The following is an 18432-nucleotide window of genomic DNA, read 5'->3' as shown; positions in this document are numbered from 1 at the left end:
TGCATAACAAATGTGGGAAAGGATTACCGCAGTCAAACATCACAAACAATATACTTACAATTCGCGATGAATAAAAAATAACTACCTTTCGTCAGAAGGAACAATAAGGTTGGTCTGCTCATGCACTTCTATTTTTTTTTTCTATTGTTTCTTTCTGACAGCGCTTTTGACTGAATGTTGCTTCCAAGCTCGCTTTCATCCGAAGTATTCAGTCAAACACGTCCTAGGTTGGGCTGGACACTTGCAGTATTAGTAAAACAAGTCACTGGTGGGCTGGACTAATGCAGTGTTAGTTTTTTTCCTAATCATTGTTCTTGAAAAGTCCACAACCCGATTTGTACCTTTCTCATACTAAGAATATTTAAATAAACCCCGCACAGGCTTTTGCTTGCAGATCAAGTTTGAAACTCAGAGATAGGCTGGAAGTATCTACGATCTAGTGGAAGCCTCAATACCTCAGTGAAAAGCATTCCTCGGGATTATAGCTGGCAAGCGACAAGCTGTGTAAGTTTAAAAGTAGAGCAGGTCCTGCAACAGCACCCTTATCGCCAATTTGTACTTGATATGGACACACAATCTGAGCAACAGGCACAGAAACAAAGCCTTGTCACCGAAGCAAGAAAAATGGTCTCTTTATTTCTGGAAGCTGTGGAAACAGGCAAGCAACCCACGAAGAAGCATGAATCATCTCTAGCCTTTTCGAAGAATTCGCTGAAGGCGTTTGCTTCTTCAGAGTCCATCACAGTTGAAATATTCAGAGGTTCAGGTGGACTGCGCTCGATTGTTATTGGAGTGAAAAAGCATTGTGCTGAGAGCGATGTTGTGGAATATGGGTGTGGGGCGCTAGGAGCTCTGACTCTGTATGATACTTCAACCGTCATAGAGCTTGTCAAAGTAGGAGCAATTGATAGCATCATTATGGCCATTGCAACTCAGGCAGAAGGTGGAACAGACGACGCTCTTGTATCTGCTTTGAAAACATTGCGCAATCTTACCCAAACCGAGGAAAATAGAACTACGATCTTCAAGGCGTCTGGAATTGAGGCTGTTGTTAAAGCGATGGCTGCAAATGGTGACTATCCACGGACTCTATCTCATGGCGCCTTGGTTCTGTCAAATCTTGCGTTTGGTAACCAGATTATCAAGGAGGCAGTAGGAAATCTCGGTGGCGTAGCAGCTATTGCAAAGGGGATGAAGGATCACAGGGATTTTCAGGCTATGCAAGCTAGGGGGTCTCTGGCTCTTCGCAACTTGTGCTATCAGTCTGAAGACAACCAGAAAGTTGCTGGAGAGAACGATGCTGCGAAAACGCTTCTCGCTACGATAGGGGCATACAATGACGATCGCGAAGTTGTGCATCAGTCTTGTGTAGCGTTGGCTAACTTATCAAGCAGGAATGAGGAAAATCGTCTTCGAATTGTTGAGGCAGGCGGTGTATCGACCTTGGTGAAGCTTATGCAAACCTACACAGAGTCTTCGACAGTTAACGATGACTGTATTTCCATCATCAGAAACATAGCTGTTGGAAGTTCTGAGGCACAACTTGAAATAGGCCTCAGTGGGGGAGTTGCATGCATATGTGCCGCAATGGATAAATTTCAGAAAAGCGAGAAAATAGCTGATAAAGCATGTACAGCTCTCCGATATTTATGCTTTCTTTCAGAAAACAGGGATAGGATACGTGAACTTCAAGGAATTGAAGCTATAATCAACGCACTAAGACGAACGAATGATTCATCGGTCGTTCTTGAAAATGCACTGCTTGCAATCGGAAACGCAACATTCGGGTCTGAAGAAAGCAAGGCTATCGTTGGACGATGTGGAGGAATATCTGCGATTATTACCGCAATTGAGCAACATCGGTTAAACGCCGGGATACAAGAACATGGCTGTCGTGTTCTACGCAATCTCGCAGATGGATGCGAGCTCAATAGAAGACTTCAGGCAGAGAATGGTGGGGTGAATACTGCAGTTTTTGCGATGATGGGATATCCGGACAACGCCTCTGTACAGGAGCAAGCGTGTGCAATGCTTCTAAATATGTCTTTCAGCACTGCAAACCTTGAGCGACTTGAGCATGCTGATGTACATCGCCTAGCGGAGAAAGCTGTAAATCTACACACGAAGCATCGTGGCGTGCAGTTGCAGGCCGGAACTCTGCTGGATCGGTTGAATGGATATGACGTTACTGGTAGTGGAGAGACGAGGGCGGCAGTCACTGAACACCAGGCCCCTTCAAACAACCACAGACGAGGTCTCCGAAACCTCTTTCATACAAGCAGTTTCCGTCGAAATGCTAGGGATAGCTGATTTTGGAGAAAATGGACTGGGTTGCAGTCGGACTCCATTGAACAAGCACATTAACATTCTGTCTGCGTTCGAACAGTATGGGAGGGCATATATTCGCACTTTATCGAGCCGTGGATCTCACGCTTGTTGGTCTCCGAAAAGGCCAAGCTCACGTCACAACGCATTTTGTGCGGGTCAGCATTTATGCTGAACTGCATAGAGGTTGCTTCGCAAGGAAAAAAGAGTTTCTCCCCGTCTTGAGACGCACCTCCTTCACATGGTAAAGGATATTAGAGAAATCCACCAATGATTCAACTTTCTAGGGAGACCCCTGCGATGCCAGACCCCTGCGATGCCAGAGCCATGCAATGATCATAGAGGTAGAGAAGGTGGTAGACTAGTCACTGATTGTGCCGGACATCAATGGGGCCGTGATGAAAACGCGGACAACTGTGACAAGTTTGGCAACGAAAACAGGGTTTTATTGCCATCACAAAAAAGTTAACCATGTGCCTCCAAGTTGCGTAGAGCATACTACGATTTGCACGGTCTAAGCAAAAGAAGAGTAGCAGATAAAAGGACTCACGTATCAAAGAGCACCACCAAGCTGTATAGATTGCATACGGAACGGCAAACCGGTCAGAATGAGCATAATTGAACTTTTGCAACGCAGGGAACAGCTTGCGGCATAAATGCTTTCCAGATGGACTTTGAAACGTCATAAGGTGTGAATTTACCATTATCGCCTCCATTTCATCTTCCGTGATCGACGCTCGTGGGATGGGCTTCTCTATTCTCTGCGACGAACGACCAGGGAGGCCTAGTGACGACCTTTTCTGGGGCACGGGCGGGGCAGGTGGCTTTGGTGCTGAGAAAACAGAAATGGTCAATCGAGATTAGCAATCAAATCAGCGTCAGTCAAGAAATCCTCATTCTCTGCTATGATCGCGGGCGCTTTGAACAGATGGGGTGCTGTACCAACCTGCCGCTGGAGCTTCATACTTCACGCCAGCTCTCGCTGCTTTCTCAATTGCGTACCGGAACCGAATCAACGGTCTTCTGACCATGTTTCAATGCTCAGAGACAATGAAATGCGTGGCGATGATAGGAGCAATAGTGCGGAAGAATTATTGTCCCGATGCCGACGGTGAAGGCGACTGCCGCTGCCGGGAACGAGTCGCCTGAGCATCTCGTCGTTTTGAAACACACAAAACATATTGAAATTTCAATACTGTGCCACGTGTGCTGGTACAAAGATCGAATTCATCCAGCAAGTCTTCGGCGCCATCCACGTCATCATGCACAACGACACAGCCCTCGTTCAGCGGAACCGCCACTGGTTCGAGTTGGGATGCATATATGCGGTATGATGCGTTCTGCCGAACGAGAGGTGCCTCTATCCTGGAAACATGTACTGTACCAAGGGTACTGCAATAGAAGCAACGAAGATGCCAACATAGATTAACCGGACATCGAGTTGCCCATTTTAGGTGCAGGGTACATCATGTTTTGAAATACAGCAAATGGTTGCGAGGAATTTCGTGGGCCGACCTTGACAAGAGTACTGAAGTAGTTCATTAGAGCGTTTGTCTGATGCGGTACTTTTCCACGAGATTCCGAAGATGCGTCTCCCATCGATCTACCTTGATCGGCATGTCGAGTTCGTAGAACGGGTTCTTCATGACGTAGTCGGCGTAAAGTACATAGACGTCTCTCTATGAACGATATGGGACAGGGAGCGATACAAGATTGACTAGTTAGTATCGGTATTAAGGAGCTGAATTTGACGTCGTTGAAAATCATGACACAACCCGAATGAAACCTGATTCTAGAAAAAAGTTCTTGCACGTACCAAAAAGGACGCCAAATTTTCAGTCTTCAAGTCCGCCGTCACGAAAAACTGCACACCAGTCTCTGGCCGATACGCTTGGAGGATATAAGAGGCTGTCTGCATTGTAACAATGCCGAACCCATGATCAGAAGGCTCTGGAGAGAGCTGCTGAACTAGTAGTTGCATTCTATGGTGAAGTACAACCCAAATTAAGAGGATGGCTCTGTTAGTTTTGTTTGCTCACACGTGAATTGCAGAAATGAGCATGAGTGAAACAGAAAAAGTCGTCAAGGACGACTTGCGTGGTTTGCGTACCCGTGGAATGTTGATGCAAGATGCAAATAGTCGTTTTGAGTCAGCTGAGGAGCGCTCTCGCTGAGCTTGCGATAGAATATTAGACTTCCTGCTTTGTTGACAACAAACAAAGACTGCAAGCCCATCTCTGCAGGTGTGAGAAGTTCCTCCGGCGCAGCGGAAAAATTTAGCTACCGAGAAGTGTCCTGCAAACCTGCAGTGATGGATACCGTATGGTATATATACCGGAGGACAGAGCGTGAGGACCATTGCAGCGATCCGATGGAGCACTAGCTAGAGGACCGAAGTGGTGTCAACCTGATCAAACATGTTAAAATTTATCAAAAATTTGTTACAGGGGGAGGATGCACTACTACTTTACAATTTAGTGCACCGTCACCAATACGACCGATTCGCTAAAGCGCCATAGCAGAAAACGGCGATACGTTGAGGACGGAGAATTCGGAGGATATCTAACAACTTGATGAGCCAGTTGTTTTTCCTGAAAGACCACAGATGTCCACATTCCAAATTTGTAGCGGCACGTGCGACGATTTCCGTACCGCCTAGAGTCACAGCAAAACACGGACGCGATGAAAATAATTTGCTTTCCTACCTCCGATGAAGATCAGCGCACGCAATCACTCCTTGAACTGTGCCAGGGTTTGCGGCAAGCAGTGCAGAGAAGTTGAACTTTCTTCCCGGGTTCGCCCTCAGCGTTTGTACACACAAGCGACGCTTCGTCGTCCCTACCGTCTCTCTATCATCCATGTCAATCTCTCTGAAAAAGGACCCGGTCTTAGCATTATATACACGCACTACATTCTCCATCGACGAGCCCGTTATGATGTAGTCACGATCGTTCATGTAGTAGGACCGCGTGTAGTTGACATTTGCACCGCTTTTGGGAATGTTAAATTCGAGCTCAAGGCGCCCATCATCCGCGTGATACTGTCTGACATCATTATCCACCGCAGATACCAACAGTCGGGAATCGTCAGGAGAAAAACAAGCCGTAACGTTGTCTGTTCCACTTCGGATCTGGAAAAGTGGACGCCGCGCTCCCCCCACGCACGATTCTCGCAAGTCCCACTTCTTGACGTGTTCGTCGAAGCTAGCTGTCACCAGGATATTAGGATTGCTATGTGCAAACCTGATGACGTTAATTGGTTGCTTGTGGCACTCTCTCATCATTTCAGTCTGTCGCCCCGTACCCAGGTCAAAAATGCCCACATGTTTTTGGTACCCGCTAACGGCGAACTTAACGTCATCGCAGGCTACGTGAAGTGATGTAATTTGAGAAAAGGTATCGCACGCGTACACACAGCCGCCTCTTTCTCCACTTCGCATCCAGTGCACGTTGTACACATGAATGGCCCCGTCGTTACTTCCTGACAGCAACATATCGCTTGAGTTGTTTAGCCACGATAGGCCGTATACGGCAGCCTTACGTGTCCCAAGGCACAGAGAAGCATCAGGTCGATATAAGGACGACAGCAAGTTCAAGTCAGATGACTGCGGAATGACCTGACCTGCCCGACGACTGCCTCGCCCACCGCCACTCAGACACGAGCCTTTCACCTCTCCCGTTTCCTGATCAATGAGCACAACATAACCGTCTTCCGTCCCGTACACCAGCTCTGATGGCCTTGCGGGATTGTATTCAAATTGACGCGGTCGATCTTGCCATTGATCCAAGTACTGGATGCGAGGGGCCCCAGGCCTCTTAAGCAAAGCTGCGGATACAGATGCCTCAAAGTCACCCTCACTATAGCCCCGACAACCGGCCCTCAGAAATTTACACCGGCTGCGAAAGTCACTTTCTGCTGCATGGTACCAAGATGCGACGCGACTCTGGGAACTACTCTTGTCTGAATCTGGGGAAGATGAGCCGTCCATGCCTGAAGATTCCGGGGTCCCGGTGAATGTGGATGACTGTGGGATGAGGATTCTGCGGTCGGCTGTCGCTTTAGCTGCGCCGAGATGAATGTTGGCATTCGTAGAAGGACAAACTGTTGCGGGGACAGAAGTGGTCGGAAAACCTGCGGCATGTACAGTGGCCATTATGTCTACAACCTTGGGGGAAAGTTCCGTCGTGCGGCGCCTTTTCTTCTTTCGCATTGCAGCAGACGGCACAGAGACCTTGCGACACAGACTGCTGGATTTCGACAAGCCCTCTTCACGCAATCGAAGAAGACCAGTGATAGGCGTATTGGCAGGTACTTCTCCAGCTTCATTAAACCCCTCGAAGTTGTGCATGACTGTTCTCTTGGCTTCGTCGCGTTTCTGAGGCGTGATTCTAATACCATCGAGAAGTTTGAGAGACTCGCGTGCCTTCACAACCATAAAGTCCCAAAAGAAAGGCTTTCGCACAACTGGGGCATACAGGCTTCTCGCGCCAGACGGTCCCTGCTCGCGCATTGCAGCCATATGCGAGGCATTGAGCAAGTCATGTTCGCCGCTGAGACTGGCTTCCGCCTGAACCGTCTGTGCGCGAGCCATGCGTTGACGTCTGCCATAGCCAGACAAAACACTTTCCTGCTGCGAGACGAGCAATGCAGCTTTCGCAGGATGATTTGTCGGGGGAGCGATATACGAGAAGGGAATGTCCTCAATAGAAGCCTCCCGCCGTCTATCGAGAGCTGTAGAAATGCTTGTCAAGGCATGGGAGGCAACATTGCCGGCATCGAAACCAATTGCATGCATTGCCTTCCTGCAAAATTCCCTCATGTCATCGAGCTGCCTCTGATCATGTCCGCGGCTCTCGGTGCCGCTAACGAGAGCGGCAGTTAGTTTTCGGAGGCCGGCGAAGACCTCTGCACATCGCCATAGATTAGAAAAGCCGGTGTAGCGAAGGGATATCCAGCGTATGTCGGGAAGCTGGCGGAGTGTGTCTAATGGCAACATTCGCAAAGGACACGAGTCAAGTCTGAGTCCGACCAAAGTGGCACATGAGCGCGCCGACGATAGAAGCGGGAGCCAAGGGGTAAGCGTTAGGGAAGAGAGTTTGGGACAGTCATGGATACTGAGTTCAACGGGGGTGCCAGCTGGAAGCAAAAGACAAGCGGCGAGGATGGCGGACGCTCCACGCGGAGAAAGAGAGCGGTTGCTGGAAAAGTCGAGTGAGAGCCATCGGGAGCGCGGGCGTTTCGGGGTGGGGGTTTGGTCGTTGGGAAAGGGGAGGGGATAGGGAAGACTATACGCAGTTGTCCAAGTAGTTAGAAAACGGTGGACTAACGTGGAGTTGGCGCCATGGCTCGCGAGTAAGGCGACGCAGAGGGCGACTGCGTGGGCATCCGGAAAGGCTAGGCGGGCGGTGTGAAAAACGGGAACAGGGGGTGTGGCGAGGAGGCGTCGTACTTCGTGTCGAGTGGAGATTGCCAGGGCATGACATGCGGCATCATATACGCTTGCGGGAGGGGCGAAAAGTGAGATGGGGAGAGCGGAGAAGCGGGACGCCGAGCGGGACAACGCCATCTGCTCGGGTGCCGCTCGCTCACTCGTAGGGGCACCACGACGGGTACTGGACGGAAGGGGCAGTGGGAAGTGGGACGAGGTAGAAGCGTGCACGGTGTGAGGAGCGAGGGGGGAGGGTGAAGATGAAAACGGGGTGAGGGGGGGGGTGGGGGGCCTTGGGCAGAGAGGGGAGTTAAAAGCTGTAGATAGGGCGCATTCCACGGGCAGCTCGAATGGAAGGCACTCGGCCGGTCTAACAGGGCATGCGGAGCAGGATCTCAAGGTCGGTCCCCGCCTCGTTTTGCGCCCTCGCTCCTCTGCGATGACTTTGAAACGAAAGCGCAAAATTTATCCTCTTTTCACGCCCACTCAAGCACCCCCCCCAGCGGAAATTCATTCTTCCGTTCCAGCTTCCAGCACCCGTCGCCGCCGGCCCATTCCTCCCACGCTGCACCCGTGTAACGGGCGGTACGGCGGCCCGCTCGGCGATCTCTTCTCCCCCGATCGGGTCGCCACGTGGCGGCGCCAAGCGGCTGCCTTCTAACAAGCCATCAAAATTGGTCCAGCATCGGTCCGCTCGGGGCCGAGATGCCCCCACCCTCAGCTCTTCTGCCCGTAAGGCCCCCCGAGCGTTTCGCGCCATTCCACGCACCGCCGGCTGCAGTACGCCCTCACGGCGACATTGGCCCCCGCCCCCAGGATGCCCGTTTTGCCCGCTGTGCTCTTTGGCCACACACATCTCGCTTCGTTCACCAAAACGCCGGCCTTCAAGTTGTGAGGAAGCCTCTGACGCGCATGGGTACACATCTTCACTCATGTTCGATGCAAGCAATCTAAACTGCGACGTACACGAATACTCCACTCTACCATCTTCGTGGTACAATACTGTTCTCATATAAAATAACGGTGCTTCCCACCGCAGCTTCCCCGCTTGCTTCCAAGCCCGCATGAACCTCAATCGATACCACCTCCACCATGTCGCGCCCTCCTTTTTCTACGGTGAAAAGTGGCGTCGGATGCGTCCACGCCACTGGGAGAAAGCGCCTTAAAATGCTTACGCCTCCGCCAGCGGAATCCCTCCCGAATTTCGGGTACCTGGCGCTGCAATTTCATTGGTTGCGCTGCATCTGCCTCCCACATTTCCCTTACACGTGTCGCATTGTCGCCCATATGAGGGGAGCGTGCCAGGTTCGGACCATTCAAGAGGGCAAGAGTGCGGATGGTGGCGTGTGCAATAATCGGCATCTTTTTTTCTTCACTACCTCGTTCAACGCCTCCGGGGGAGAGCGGAGGGGTGTGTTAGAGCGGCAAGGAAAGGGCTGGCTCGCTTTTGTCTACGGCTGCGCGTCCTTGCACAGTATTGGATGCTATTGGTATTGATACTGAAGCATGCCGGTGAGGAATGGGGCAGCCTGTGGTTTTTTTCGGGCGTGCAATTTATGACGGCAATTTATGACAAGTTCAGCGGGAGGGATGGGCTGAAATCCTCTCCATATGTCGACTCTGTTGAGCAAGTCTGCAAAGCCTGACAGTACTCAGGGGCATTTTTTGTCGTGTGAGTAGGTTGCTCTTGACCTCGAACAAGTCCTCACACCTCCAGCCTGCTCACAAACACATCATCAACGCTTGTCGACGGCATTGCTCTACAGCCCTCACGAGTCACGAGTTCAGGTGTTCATTTGACACGCAGGTCGTCTGCATGACCAAACCAATGTTTGAATTATTTTGAAAAACATCCGAAGGTTTCAAGAAGCAGTCGTACTGTGGCAGGCAGCAGAACAGCTATCATCCAATCACTGTACGACCCCTGTGTACTAACCACTGGTACAGGGTTTGGGATCTAAAGCGCCATCGCATTCAGCCATTGGTGGCAAGCAACGGCAGGCATGTAAACGAATGGCTCGCACTGCCTTTCGCATGCACTTTCTGACCCCACACCGCCCACACCGGTCACATCCAGCCGCTTCACTCCCCGCTCACCGACAATGGTGTCCCAATCTCCGCCTCCTCACTCTCCTCATCCGTCCTGTCTTCACTCTCCTCCTCTTCCCTGACCTCACCAAACTTTCTTCTACGCTCATCCCACACTCGCGGCAACGACTCGCGGCAACGACTCCCGGCGCCTCCACCCTCGACCCCAAGTCGTCCCGCCACCCCCCTCCACCACCATGCCCTCCGCCGCTTTTGTCACCCCGTTGTCCACGGTCCCTCTCTCCTCCACCAGCTCCTCCCTCACGCCGCGTTTCGCCGCCCCCACCCCTATCGTGCACCGTTCTCTCCCAAGCTCTGTCCGCCGTGCCCGCATGACCGCTGCCACGGGCAAACCGGACGAGCCCGAGCGCCGCGGCCGGGGTCTCATCCAGCACAAGCGCGAGGCTTTCTGGTTTTACCGTTTCCTTTCCATCGTGTACGATACCATCGTCAACCCCTTCCATTGGACCAAGGAGATGCGCGACCGCTCGCTCACCCAGGCTATGCTTGAGTGCCCTGGCCGCGACTTGAAAACCGTCGACGTCGGTGGTGGAACGGGCTTCTGTACGGAGGGCGTCGCACAGTACATTGATACCAAGAATATCACCTTGCTTGATCAGAGCCCGCACCAGATGGCCAAGGCAAAGGCAAAGGAGAGTCTCAAGGGCGTGACTTTCGTGGAAGGTGACGCCGAGAATTTGCCGTTCCAGAGCGGGGAGTTTGACCGCTACACGTCAGCAGGCTCGATCGAGTACTGGCCGGAGCCCCAGAGGGGCATCAAGGAGGCGTACCGCGTGTTGAAGCCTGGCGGTGTGGCGACTATGATCGGGCCCGTGCGGGCAACCAATTGGTTTTCGCGCTTTTGGTGCGACTTGTGGATGCTCTTTCCCATGGAGTCGGAGTATATCAAGTGGTTCACGGCAGCCGGGTTCACGAACCTCGAGGTATCTTATATTGGTCCCAGTGCGTACAAAGGCGTGCGCCAACACGGGCTAATTATGGGCTTGACAGTGACGGGGACTAAGCCGGCACAGGGACCGTTGGAGAGTCCGCTGCAAATGGGGGAGATGCTGGAGTCGAGGCAGAGGGAGTTGTCGCTCATCGATCGGCTGTTGTTTTTACCAAAGTGGTTCATTGGGGTTCTTGCGGGCGGTTATTACTTTGTCTTACCCTTCTTAATAATCTTGTACGCGGCGCTTTTCATTCGCCGGAAAGAAGCGTAGGCAAGGGTTTGCACCTGTGAAACAAATTAATCTAGGACCCTTCTTTAAATTACCCACTGTCACAAATGCCTCACTCAAAGCAAGTCTCTGACAAGAAAGCATATTGAATTCTATGGAAGATTTAAAAATACCCGAAAAGCGGAAGCCAGTCGCTTTCTTGAATATGCTATCTACAGTAAGTGGACATAATTCTTGTAATTCACCTTTCCTACAAGCCGAATAAAAGTCCGCAGTCTTTGCAAGACGGCTTCTCGTTGTCTTGGCAACTGCATTTGTAGCATCCCATCAAGCAGGCGGTACGGCAACATTCGGTAGCCATCGCGTTCTAAGTTGACCTGAAATATAGCGTCCCCAGTCAACTGCCCAGTTTCGTCATCAATCCGAAAGTCCTCTGCATGAGGAGCCGGCGGCATGCCCTCAGGCGCAAATCGTAAAACTCGCCCCGTTGCAGAGTCGAGACAGCTTCGAGCATCAGTAGCAGGAATCCAGTTCTTTGTTTCTTCACAAAGCATCTCTGACGGAGAGAAAGCCGCCTTATACCTCATCTTCGAACAAGAATGAATATAATATCCCATATAATAATATCGCAAAGTTGGAAAAATTGTTGAAGCCCTCCTAACCCACTCCACTTCCTTCACAGCAGACAGCGTCCCGGGGGAAAGTTTTGCAAACTCTGGGTCATAGAACAAATAAACAGAGCTCAAACACTTCGGCAGAATGTCGACAACGCCGACGGCGAAAAGCCTGCCACATAACCGGTATTGCATGTGGTACGAACCATACAATCGCTCAGCATCACTTGCTCGACGTACTCTTGTCAGCGGAGAGTCGACAAGAAATCTCTTGTATGTTTCCTCTGTGCACTGGTCAGCGTCCTCGTGATGGACCGTCATCTGATACTTTTGGAATATCTCGTACGCTTCTTGGCGATACTCTGCGGGTACGAGTTCCATTGTGAACGATTTCCCCTCAGAGAGTTCCTGTAAAATCGCATCAGTGCGCGGCAAACCGGCGCTTCTTGCTTCACTCGACCCGTCGGAAAGTTGCGAGCTTTCAGTCTGCATGAGCCCAGGAACATCTTGCGGCCCGACTGTTTTATCGCTGGAAGCATCTGACCCGATGCGACTGAGTGGAATTGTCTTGGCTGTGATGGGGTCTTGAAACTGTGGAAGCAGAGCCTCGCTTGGTGGTATCGGGATTTGCAAGCCGGCTGGAAGACCCATCTGCTTGGCAGGCTGGACTTCCATGCACTTTTGAGCGCTGACACCGTGATGCATGGACGTAGTGCTTTCGCCAGCTTGTTCGTCGTTGGATATAAAAAAATTTAGAAAGCCAGGCTCCGTGACGTCGACGTGTTGGTTTTCAGGCAGGGCCGCTTCGAGATGGCGACAGAGACATGAGGCCAATTCCATCTGCCTACGCATCTGCACCCGCTTAGTTGCTTTCATCTGAGGATTGCTCTCACCCCCTTTCCGTCGCGCCTGGGCCCTGTTCTGAACGTCTTCCTCCGTCGAATGCGTGGGGGGTTGCGCTATCCGTTCTGCCGAAGCGATGACGAGGGCGACATTGCTCGTCAGTCGCAAGGTATCAGGGTCGGAGAGAGACGGGCTCTCCGGTTGTGCAGACGACGGCGGAGTTCGTTTTCGCTTCTTGTTGGTGCTACTGGAGGCTCGTGGCGGGTAGACCTTGACCTTTGATCTGACAGAATCCACAAGCGCTCTCGGCGGAAAGAGGGTAGCATCCTTTGAATCACACAAGACAGCATCAATCGCCGCGTGCGTGGCGTCGGACAAGAGGCGTACCAATTTGGCACGGCCGCCATCGAGGGCGGAAGGCCCAATAAGCGGGGCATGCAAGGTTTTCGGGGGATCCGGGATGCGCAGAGCGGACGAGTTGGAAACCGAGGAGGAGCTAGGGGAGAGGGGGCTGGGGTGATTGGCGTGGCGACGCAAGCGCTTGAGCACGCGCTTCTGGGTGGAGGATGGGATGAATCGGGTGGCGTCCAGACGGATGACGTACGAGGGACAGCACGTGGTGACGAGGTCCGGGCGGTAGAGATAGGAGCCGGAGCGACGCCAACCGGCGTCTAGCATGTCCTGATAATCGCGGACGTCGAGGTTGTGGGCCCACGCGCCAAAGTTGGCCGAGGTGTACTGCTTCTTGCAGTAGCCGCAGCGCGTGCGGTCCGTACCGATGCACTCGAGGTGGCTGCGGGGGTGCGAGGGATCCATGGTGGATGCAGGGAGAGTGGGGAAAGTGGGAGGGGGGAGGAGGGGGGCGGGAATTGCGAGGATGTCAGCCTAAGATGAGGATGTGTGGGGAGGGCGAGACGTTGTGACGGAGAAAGGGGATTTTAGGGACGAAACAGATGGAGCCAAAAATGGAAGTGCTTTTAACAATGGGCGTTATGATGCGGTGTGCTCTCTGCACACGCGCGCAGATTTCTGGTTCCTTCACGTGAAAAGATGGGAAAATGGAGCGAAAAGAAATGCAACTCCCAACCACAGCGGCTGCTTCCTCCCTTCGACCCACTCGCCCCTTCTTTGGCTCCTTGGCGGGCTGCCGGGCATAAGACCATACGTGATTCTAGTCGATTCCCATTCTTTTTGCCTACTGTGCACTACTTGCCTCGGGATTCTTTGGATCATGAGGTCTTGTGATTTATATCACACTTTTAATATTCTGAATTTTCGTGTCTGAATACGACTGCACAATAGAAGGCTGGCCCCAAGTCTCCCCCTGAACGCAGTCCATCCCTCGCAAAGCGCTTGTCACTTTTCTCCCTCCCCGCCGTTCATTTACTGTACCCTTGTACTGCATGCATTGCTACTTTCTCCGTCCCGTGCGCGAGTGACACCATGCCATTACCACTTCTCTCGCTCCACCGTTATTGACGGGACTTCATCCCGACGACAACATCATCACTGCAGTTCAAAAAAACTTGAGATTTAGTGTAAACCTACAAACCTACATACTGTAGAACGGGGTCGCATCGACCGCACAAATCAATACTGGATTCGATATATATCGGGTACAATGTGCTCTCATTGTAGCCAGACTATTCCACACCCTCGATCCGGTCTTCGACATCACTGTACAGCTCGCGAAGTCGGTCGAGATCGTCATCTGATGCCTCCCAGTATCCTCGCCCAGCAGCCTCCAGGAAAGTCGTTACCATATCACGGAAACTGTTGGGGTTCAAGTCCAGAAGTCGTTTTTGCATCTCCTCGTCCGCAATGAACGTGTCATTCGCATCTTGAAATACAAAATTATCTACTTCACCAGAAGTAGCCGCGAATCCGTACGTGTTACGAAGACGCTTCGCGATTTCCCGGGCACCTTCGTATCCTGATGCCAAGTTGCCCTCAATCCATTTCGGGTTTACCAACTTAGTTCTTGTGTCTAGTCGAATCGTCGCAGACAGCGACCTTACTTGCGCGTTAGCAGTGGTCGTATCTGCGATGAACGCCTTGGGTTTCTTTCCATCCTTGCGTAATCTCTGCACCACCTTCGTCGGGTCAGAGTCCAGGTAGTGAGACACATCAGTCAATGAAATCTCACCGCTGTCAAGGTTTTGGAACGTGACATCCACGGTCGAAAGAGACTTTTCGAAAATCTTCTGGCTCACCTTCATCTCTCCTGGGCGGTCCGCGTTAAAGGCAAATCCCTTTCGAGACAGGTACATGTCTTGAAGTTGGTTCTCGTCCTCCCATCCACCATTCTCAATGGCAAGAGACACATTTGCTGAGTAGCTGCCTGAAGCATTCGAGAACACTCGAGTCGCAGCCTCTCGCACACTCACCTCCAATTCCTCTGCCTGCTCGATGGCATGCTTGCGAACAAAGTTCATCGAACCATCCTCATCAGCTTCCGCTGCCATCTTAATCGCTTTGTCCATCAGGGCCATTTGGTTGATGAACAAATCACGGAACACGCCTGAGCAATTCACAACGACATCCACACGCGGCCGACCAAGTTCTTCCAACGGGATGAGTTCAACCTTGTTCACTCGACCGAGAGGATCAGGAAGCGGCCTAGCCCCAATGAGCCAGTAGATCTCCGCGATACTTTCTCCCGAAGTCTTCAAGCAATCTGACCCCCACATCATCACACTGATTGTCTCTGGTAGACATCCGTCCTGTTGCTTCTGCTGTTCTAAGAGTCTGTCCACAACAACCTTGCCCGAGTCAATCGCGGCAATGGTCGGAAGGCTCTGCGGGTCCAGAGCGTGGATGTTCTTACCGGTGGGTAGCACATCCGGATTACGTACAGGGTCGCCTCCAGGTCCGGGTGGAATGAACCGCCCCTCAAGGGCATTGATCAACGCACCCATTTCGTTATCAGCAACTACTTGTCGTAAGCAAAACTCGAGATATTCGATCATACCCGCGATGTCCTTGTCCTCAACGTCAGGGAATCCTGTCGCCTTCAAGGCCTCGCCCATGGGAGTCTTAACGCCCATCACCTTTTCGAGGAGAGCTCCGAGGTTGAACGCAGCAACAGCCTCGATGCGCCCTTCGCCGTTGACAGAGTTCTGGACCAGGGCGGTCACAGCAGCACGACTGCCCTCGGTAATCTTCTGAAGAAGATCCACGTCAGCTAGAAAGCCGTTGTCGGAGTTCTTGTACACTTCGTCAATGTCGCGGCCAATAGACTCCGCCATAACTCTAGGGAGTGACTTGACAGAAATCTCTGCCTTTGCATCAAGACGATCCAAACTGGCAATACTAACCAGTGTGGCGGTAGCCTCCTGGGCTGTCGGCGGCTTACCAATGGTGTGAAGGCCAGACGGTAGCAGGCGTGACTCAATTTCGATGAGCTTCTTGTAAATCTTGCCGACAAGCAAGTCACGAGTCTCCATGTCCATCGTTTTGGCGTCTTCCTCGGGCAACTGGACATCCTTGTCCATGTTCACCTGGCGCGCCAGTTCAACAATAGAGTTCACAATGCCACCTGCACGGCCAGTTTCCTTCTGTCCCTGGTATGAAGCAACCAATTCAGAGAGCTCCTTGAGACCTTTGTACAGCCCGGCATTCTCAGCTGGAGGCGTAAGGTACGAAATCGTCCCTGCATAGGAACGACGCTTGGCGATAGTTGCTTCGGAGGGATTGTTCGCAGCATAGTAATACACGTTGGGAATCGAGTTGATGAGCTTGTCGGGGTAACAGCTACCGGACATACCAACTTGCTTTCCAGGCATGAACTCAAGCGAACCGTGAGTACCGAAGTGCAAAACGGCATCAGCCTTCCAGATCTTTTCGAGGTATGCGTAGAACGCAGCAAACCCATGATGTGGCGACGCACTCTTCGCAAACAAAAGACGCATCGGATCGCCCTCATATCCAAAACTGGGTTGGATACCGATAAACACATTTCCGTACTGCTTGCCGTAAATGACCATGTTTTGTCCATCTGTGTTCAAATGACCCGGAGGCGGTCCCCAATTCTCGTGCAAATCCTCTTGGTACTCACAAACTGAGGTATATTCGTCAATGGGCATGCGATAGGCAATGTTCAATTCCGGGGAGCTAATGCGCGCCTCCTTGTCGTGCAGAAGTTCCTCCAGGAGGGCTTCGGGCGAACTCGGAAGATCATCAACCGTGTAGCCTTCTTGTCTCAAGCCCTGCATGACCTTCCATGTAGAGCCGAAGACGTCGAGGTACGCCGCTGTGCCGATATTGCCCTTGTCGGGGGGAAAGGAGAAGATCGTGATGGCAATTTTTTTCTCGGCAGTCTTCTTTCGTCGAAGTTCGCCCCACTTGAGTGCACGTCGAGTAATGTTGTTGATGCGGTCCTGAAGCGGAATTGAACGGCCGGTCTGGCCGTCTCTTCCAGCAAAAATTACAGGCTCAATGGCACCGTCAAGCTCTGGAAGCGAAACCTGCAGTGCAACCTGGACGGGGTGAAGACCGAGATCGGATTCCTTCCATTCCTCGGTAGTCTGAAACACGAGAGGGAGAGAGCACAAGTATGGTCGGTCAAGCTTCTTCAATGCAGCGATGGCCTTCGGGTGATCCTGACGAGCCGGTCCACCGACAAGTGCAAACCCAGTGAGCGATACGAGGACGTCGATATTGGCATTCTCAGTGCCCTTGTGGAAGAAGAACTTTTCCATGGGTAAAGAGTAGTCAAGACCGCTGGAAAAGACGGGAATAACACGTGCGCCATTCGCTTCGAGTTCAGAAATTAGGGAAACGTAATGGCAGTCATCGCCTGTGATCATATGAGTCCTTGCAAGAACCAGTCCGACGGTCGGAGACTTGTCGGTAAGATTGGCAAGTGGGGCATGTTCGCTGTCATACCACTGCATGTATTCTTCGAGGTCCTCAAACATGCGTGGAGCGACTGGATGCCAAATCCCAACGTCTGGATAAACAACAGGATCAGCGACCTTTGCCGGGATGGGTGCAGCAGACACGTACTTGTCCGTAATCATGAGGAGGAAGTTTTCGATGTTCTCCGTAGAGCCACCAAGCCAATATTGGAAAGACATCATAAAAGAGCGAGCGTCTTGGGCCTTGTCGTTGGGAAGGTACTTGAGAACCTTGGGAAGCGTTCTCAAGAGCTTGAGCATGCTATCCTCGAAGGCGGCGCCGTTCTCCTGCTTCTTCTTGCGCATGAATTTGCCGATGGCGCTGGTGCTTCCACCAAGCTGAGACATGGAAAAGGAGCCGAGCTTGTTGAGTCGCATGACATCTGGCATGGAAGGGAAAATAATACAGGCGTCGAGGTTATCACGCATAGGCTTGACCGCTTCGACAACGAGCTCGGCCAAGTCCTGGACAAAGATCAAACTGCCAATGAAAATATTGGCGTCCTTCAAGTCCTCTTTGAGCATCTGAAGATTGGCAGGGTCTCTTAACTCCTCGAGCAAGTAGCCCGAAACCTCCATGGAGATGTTTGCGTTACCGGAGTTAATCTTGTTGGCGGCGGCCGTCATGGAGCTCTGGTACTGGCTTTCCAGAACGATGTAGACGATCTTGACGCACTTGCGTGTGTCCTCCGGCGGGGGCATAACCTTGCGGTCCGAGGGCTTAGACTGAGTGAAAAGGCCATTGCCACCGACGCCGACAACTGCGCGGGTGTTGGCGGCGCCCGTGGACGGGCGCGAACGGGCGGTAGAGGAGGAGGAAAGGGGTGTGACGAACGAGGAATCGGAAAGCACTGGGCGCACTCGGGGGATGACGGAGCTGCCTGCACCGGGGATGAAGCCGAGGGAGTCCATAGCGAAAGGAAGGGTGGGAGTGGGGAAAAACTGTGAGGGTTGCCAATGAGAAGAGGTGCGTTTGGGGGGCGGGAGGGGGGGGGGGGGGGGGCCGTCTGCTTTGTCTTCGAGGTTTTTATAAAGGCGGTGCTGAGATAGCGCTC

General features: G+C 52.2%; 7 protein-coding genes; 2 read left to right on the top strand and 5 right to left on the bottom strand.

The window, feature by feature from the left end:
• The first annotated feature begins 564 nt into the window (after positions 1–564).
• CHC_T00010002001 (Aardvark, Armadillo repeat-containing protein) lies at positions 565–2310 on the top strand. Its single transcript, XM_005711594.1, has one exon. It carries the CDS (start codon positions 565–567, stop codon positions 2308–2310), a length of 1746 nt encoding a protein of 581 aa, XP_005711651.1.
• A 380-nt stretch (positions 2311–2690) lies between these two features.
• On the bottom strand, positions 2691–3011 carry CHC_T00007868001 (hypothetical protein). The gene has a single exon (XM_005711593.1). The coding sequence runs from the start codon at positions 3009–3011 to the stop codon at positions 2691–2693; it is 321 nt and encodes a 106-aa protein (XP_005711650.1).
• An 855-nt stretch (positions 3012–3866) lies between these two features.
• On the bottom strand, positions 3867–4306 carry CHC_T00007867001 (hypothetical protein). The gene is made up of 2 exons (XM_005711592.1): positions 4142–4306; positions 3867–4004 (listed from the first exon to the last, which is right to left on the bottom strand). The coding sequence occupies exons 1-2, from the start codon at positions 4304–4306 to the stop codon at positions 3867–3869; spliced, it is 303 nt and encodes a 100-aa protein (XP_005711649.1).
• Positions 4307–4727: 421 nt separating this feature from the next.
• Positions 4728–7891, bottom strand: CHC_T00007866001 (hypothetical protein). XM_005711591.1 is given in 2 exon segments: positions 4728–5026; positions 5027–7891. The coding sequence occupies 1 exon segment, from the start codon at positions 7889–7891 to the stop codon at positions 5027–5029; it is 2865 nt and encodes a 954-aa protein (XP_005711648.1). The 3' UTR covers positions 4728–5026.
• Positions 7892–10173: 2282 nt separating this feature from the next.
• Positions 10174–11130, top strand: CHC_T00009101001 (hypothetical protein). XM_005711590.1 is given in 2 exon segments: positions 10174–11064; positions 11065–11130. The coding sequence occupies 1 exon segment, from the start codon at positions 10174–10176 to the stop codon at positions 11062–11064; it is 891 nt and encodes a 296-aa protein (XP_005711647.1). The 3' UTR covers positions 11065–11130.
• A 104-nt stretch (positions 11131–11234) lies between these two features.
• Positions 11235–13295, bottom strand: CHC_T00007865001 (hypothetical protein). Its single transcript, XM_005711589.1, has one exon. It carries the CDS (start codon positions 13293–13295, stop codon positions 11235–11237), a length of 2061 nt encoding a protein of 686 aa, XP_005711646.1.
• Positions 13296–13994: 699 nt separating this feature from the next.
• CHC_T00008422001 (magnesium chelatase subunit H) lies at positions 13995–18289 on the bottom strand. XM_005711588.1 is given in 2 exon segments: positions 13995–14122; positions 14123–18289. The coding sequence occupies 1 exon segment, from the start codon at positions 18287–18289 to the stop codon at positions 14123–14125; it is 4167 nt and encodes a 1388-aa protein (XP_005711645.1). The 3' UTR covers positions 13995–14122.
• Between the last annotated feature and the right edge of the window lie 143 nt (positions 18290–18432).

This window comes from Chondrus crispus, genomic scaffold, assembly GCF_000350225.1.
Source record: "Chondrus crispus Stackhouse genomic scaffold, scaffold_88, whole genome shotgun sequence".
NCBI lineage: Eukaryota > Rhodophyta > Florideophyceae > Gigartinales > Gigartinaceae > Chondrus > Chondrus crispus.
This window is presented reverse-complemented; position numbering and strand designations above follow the sequence as displayed.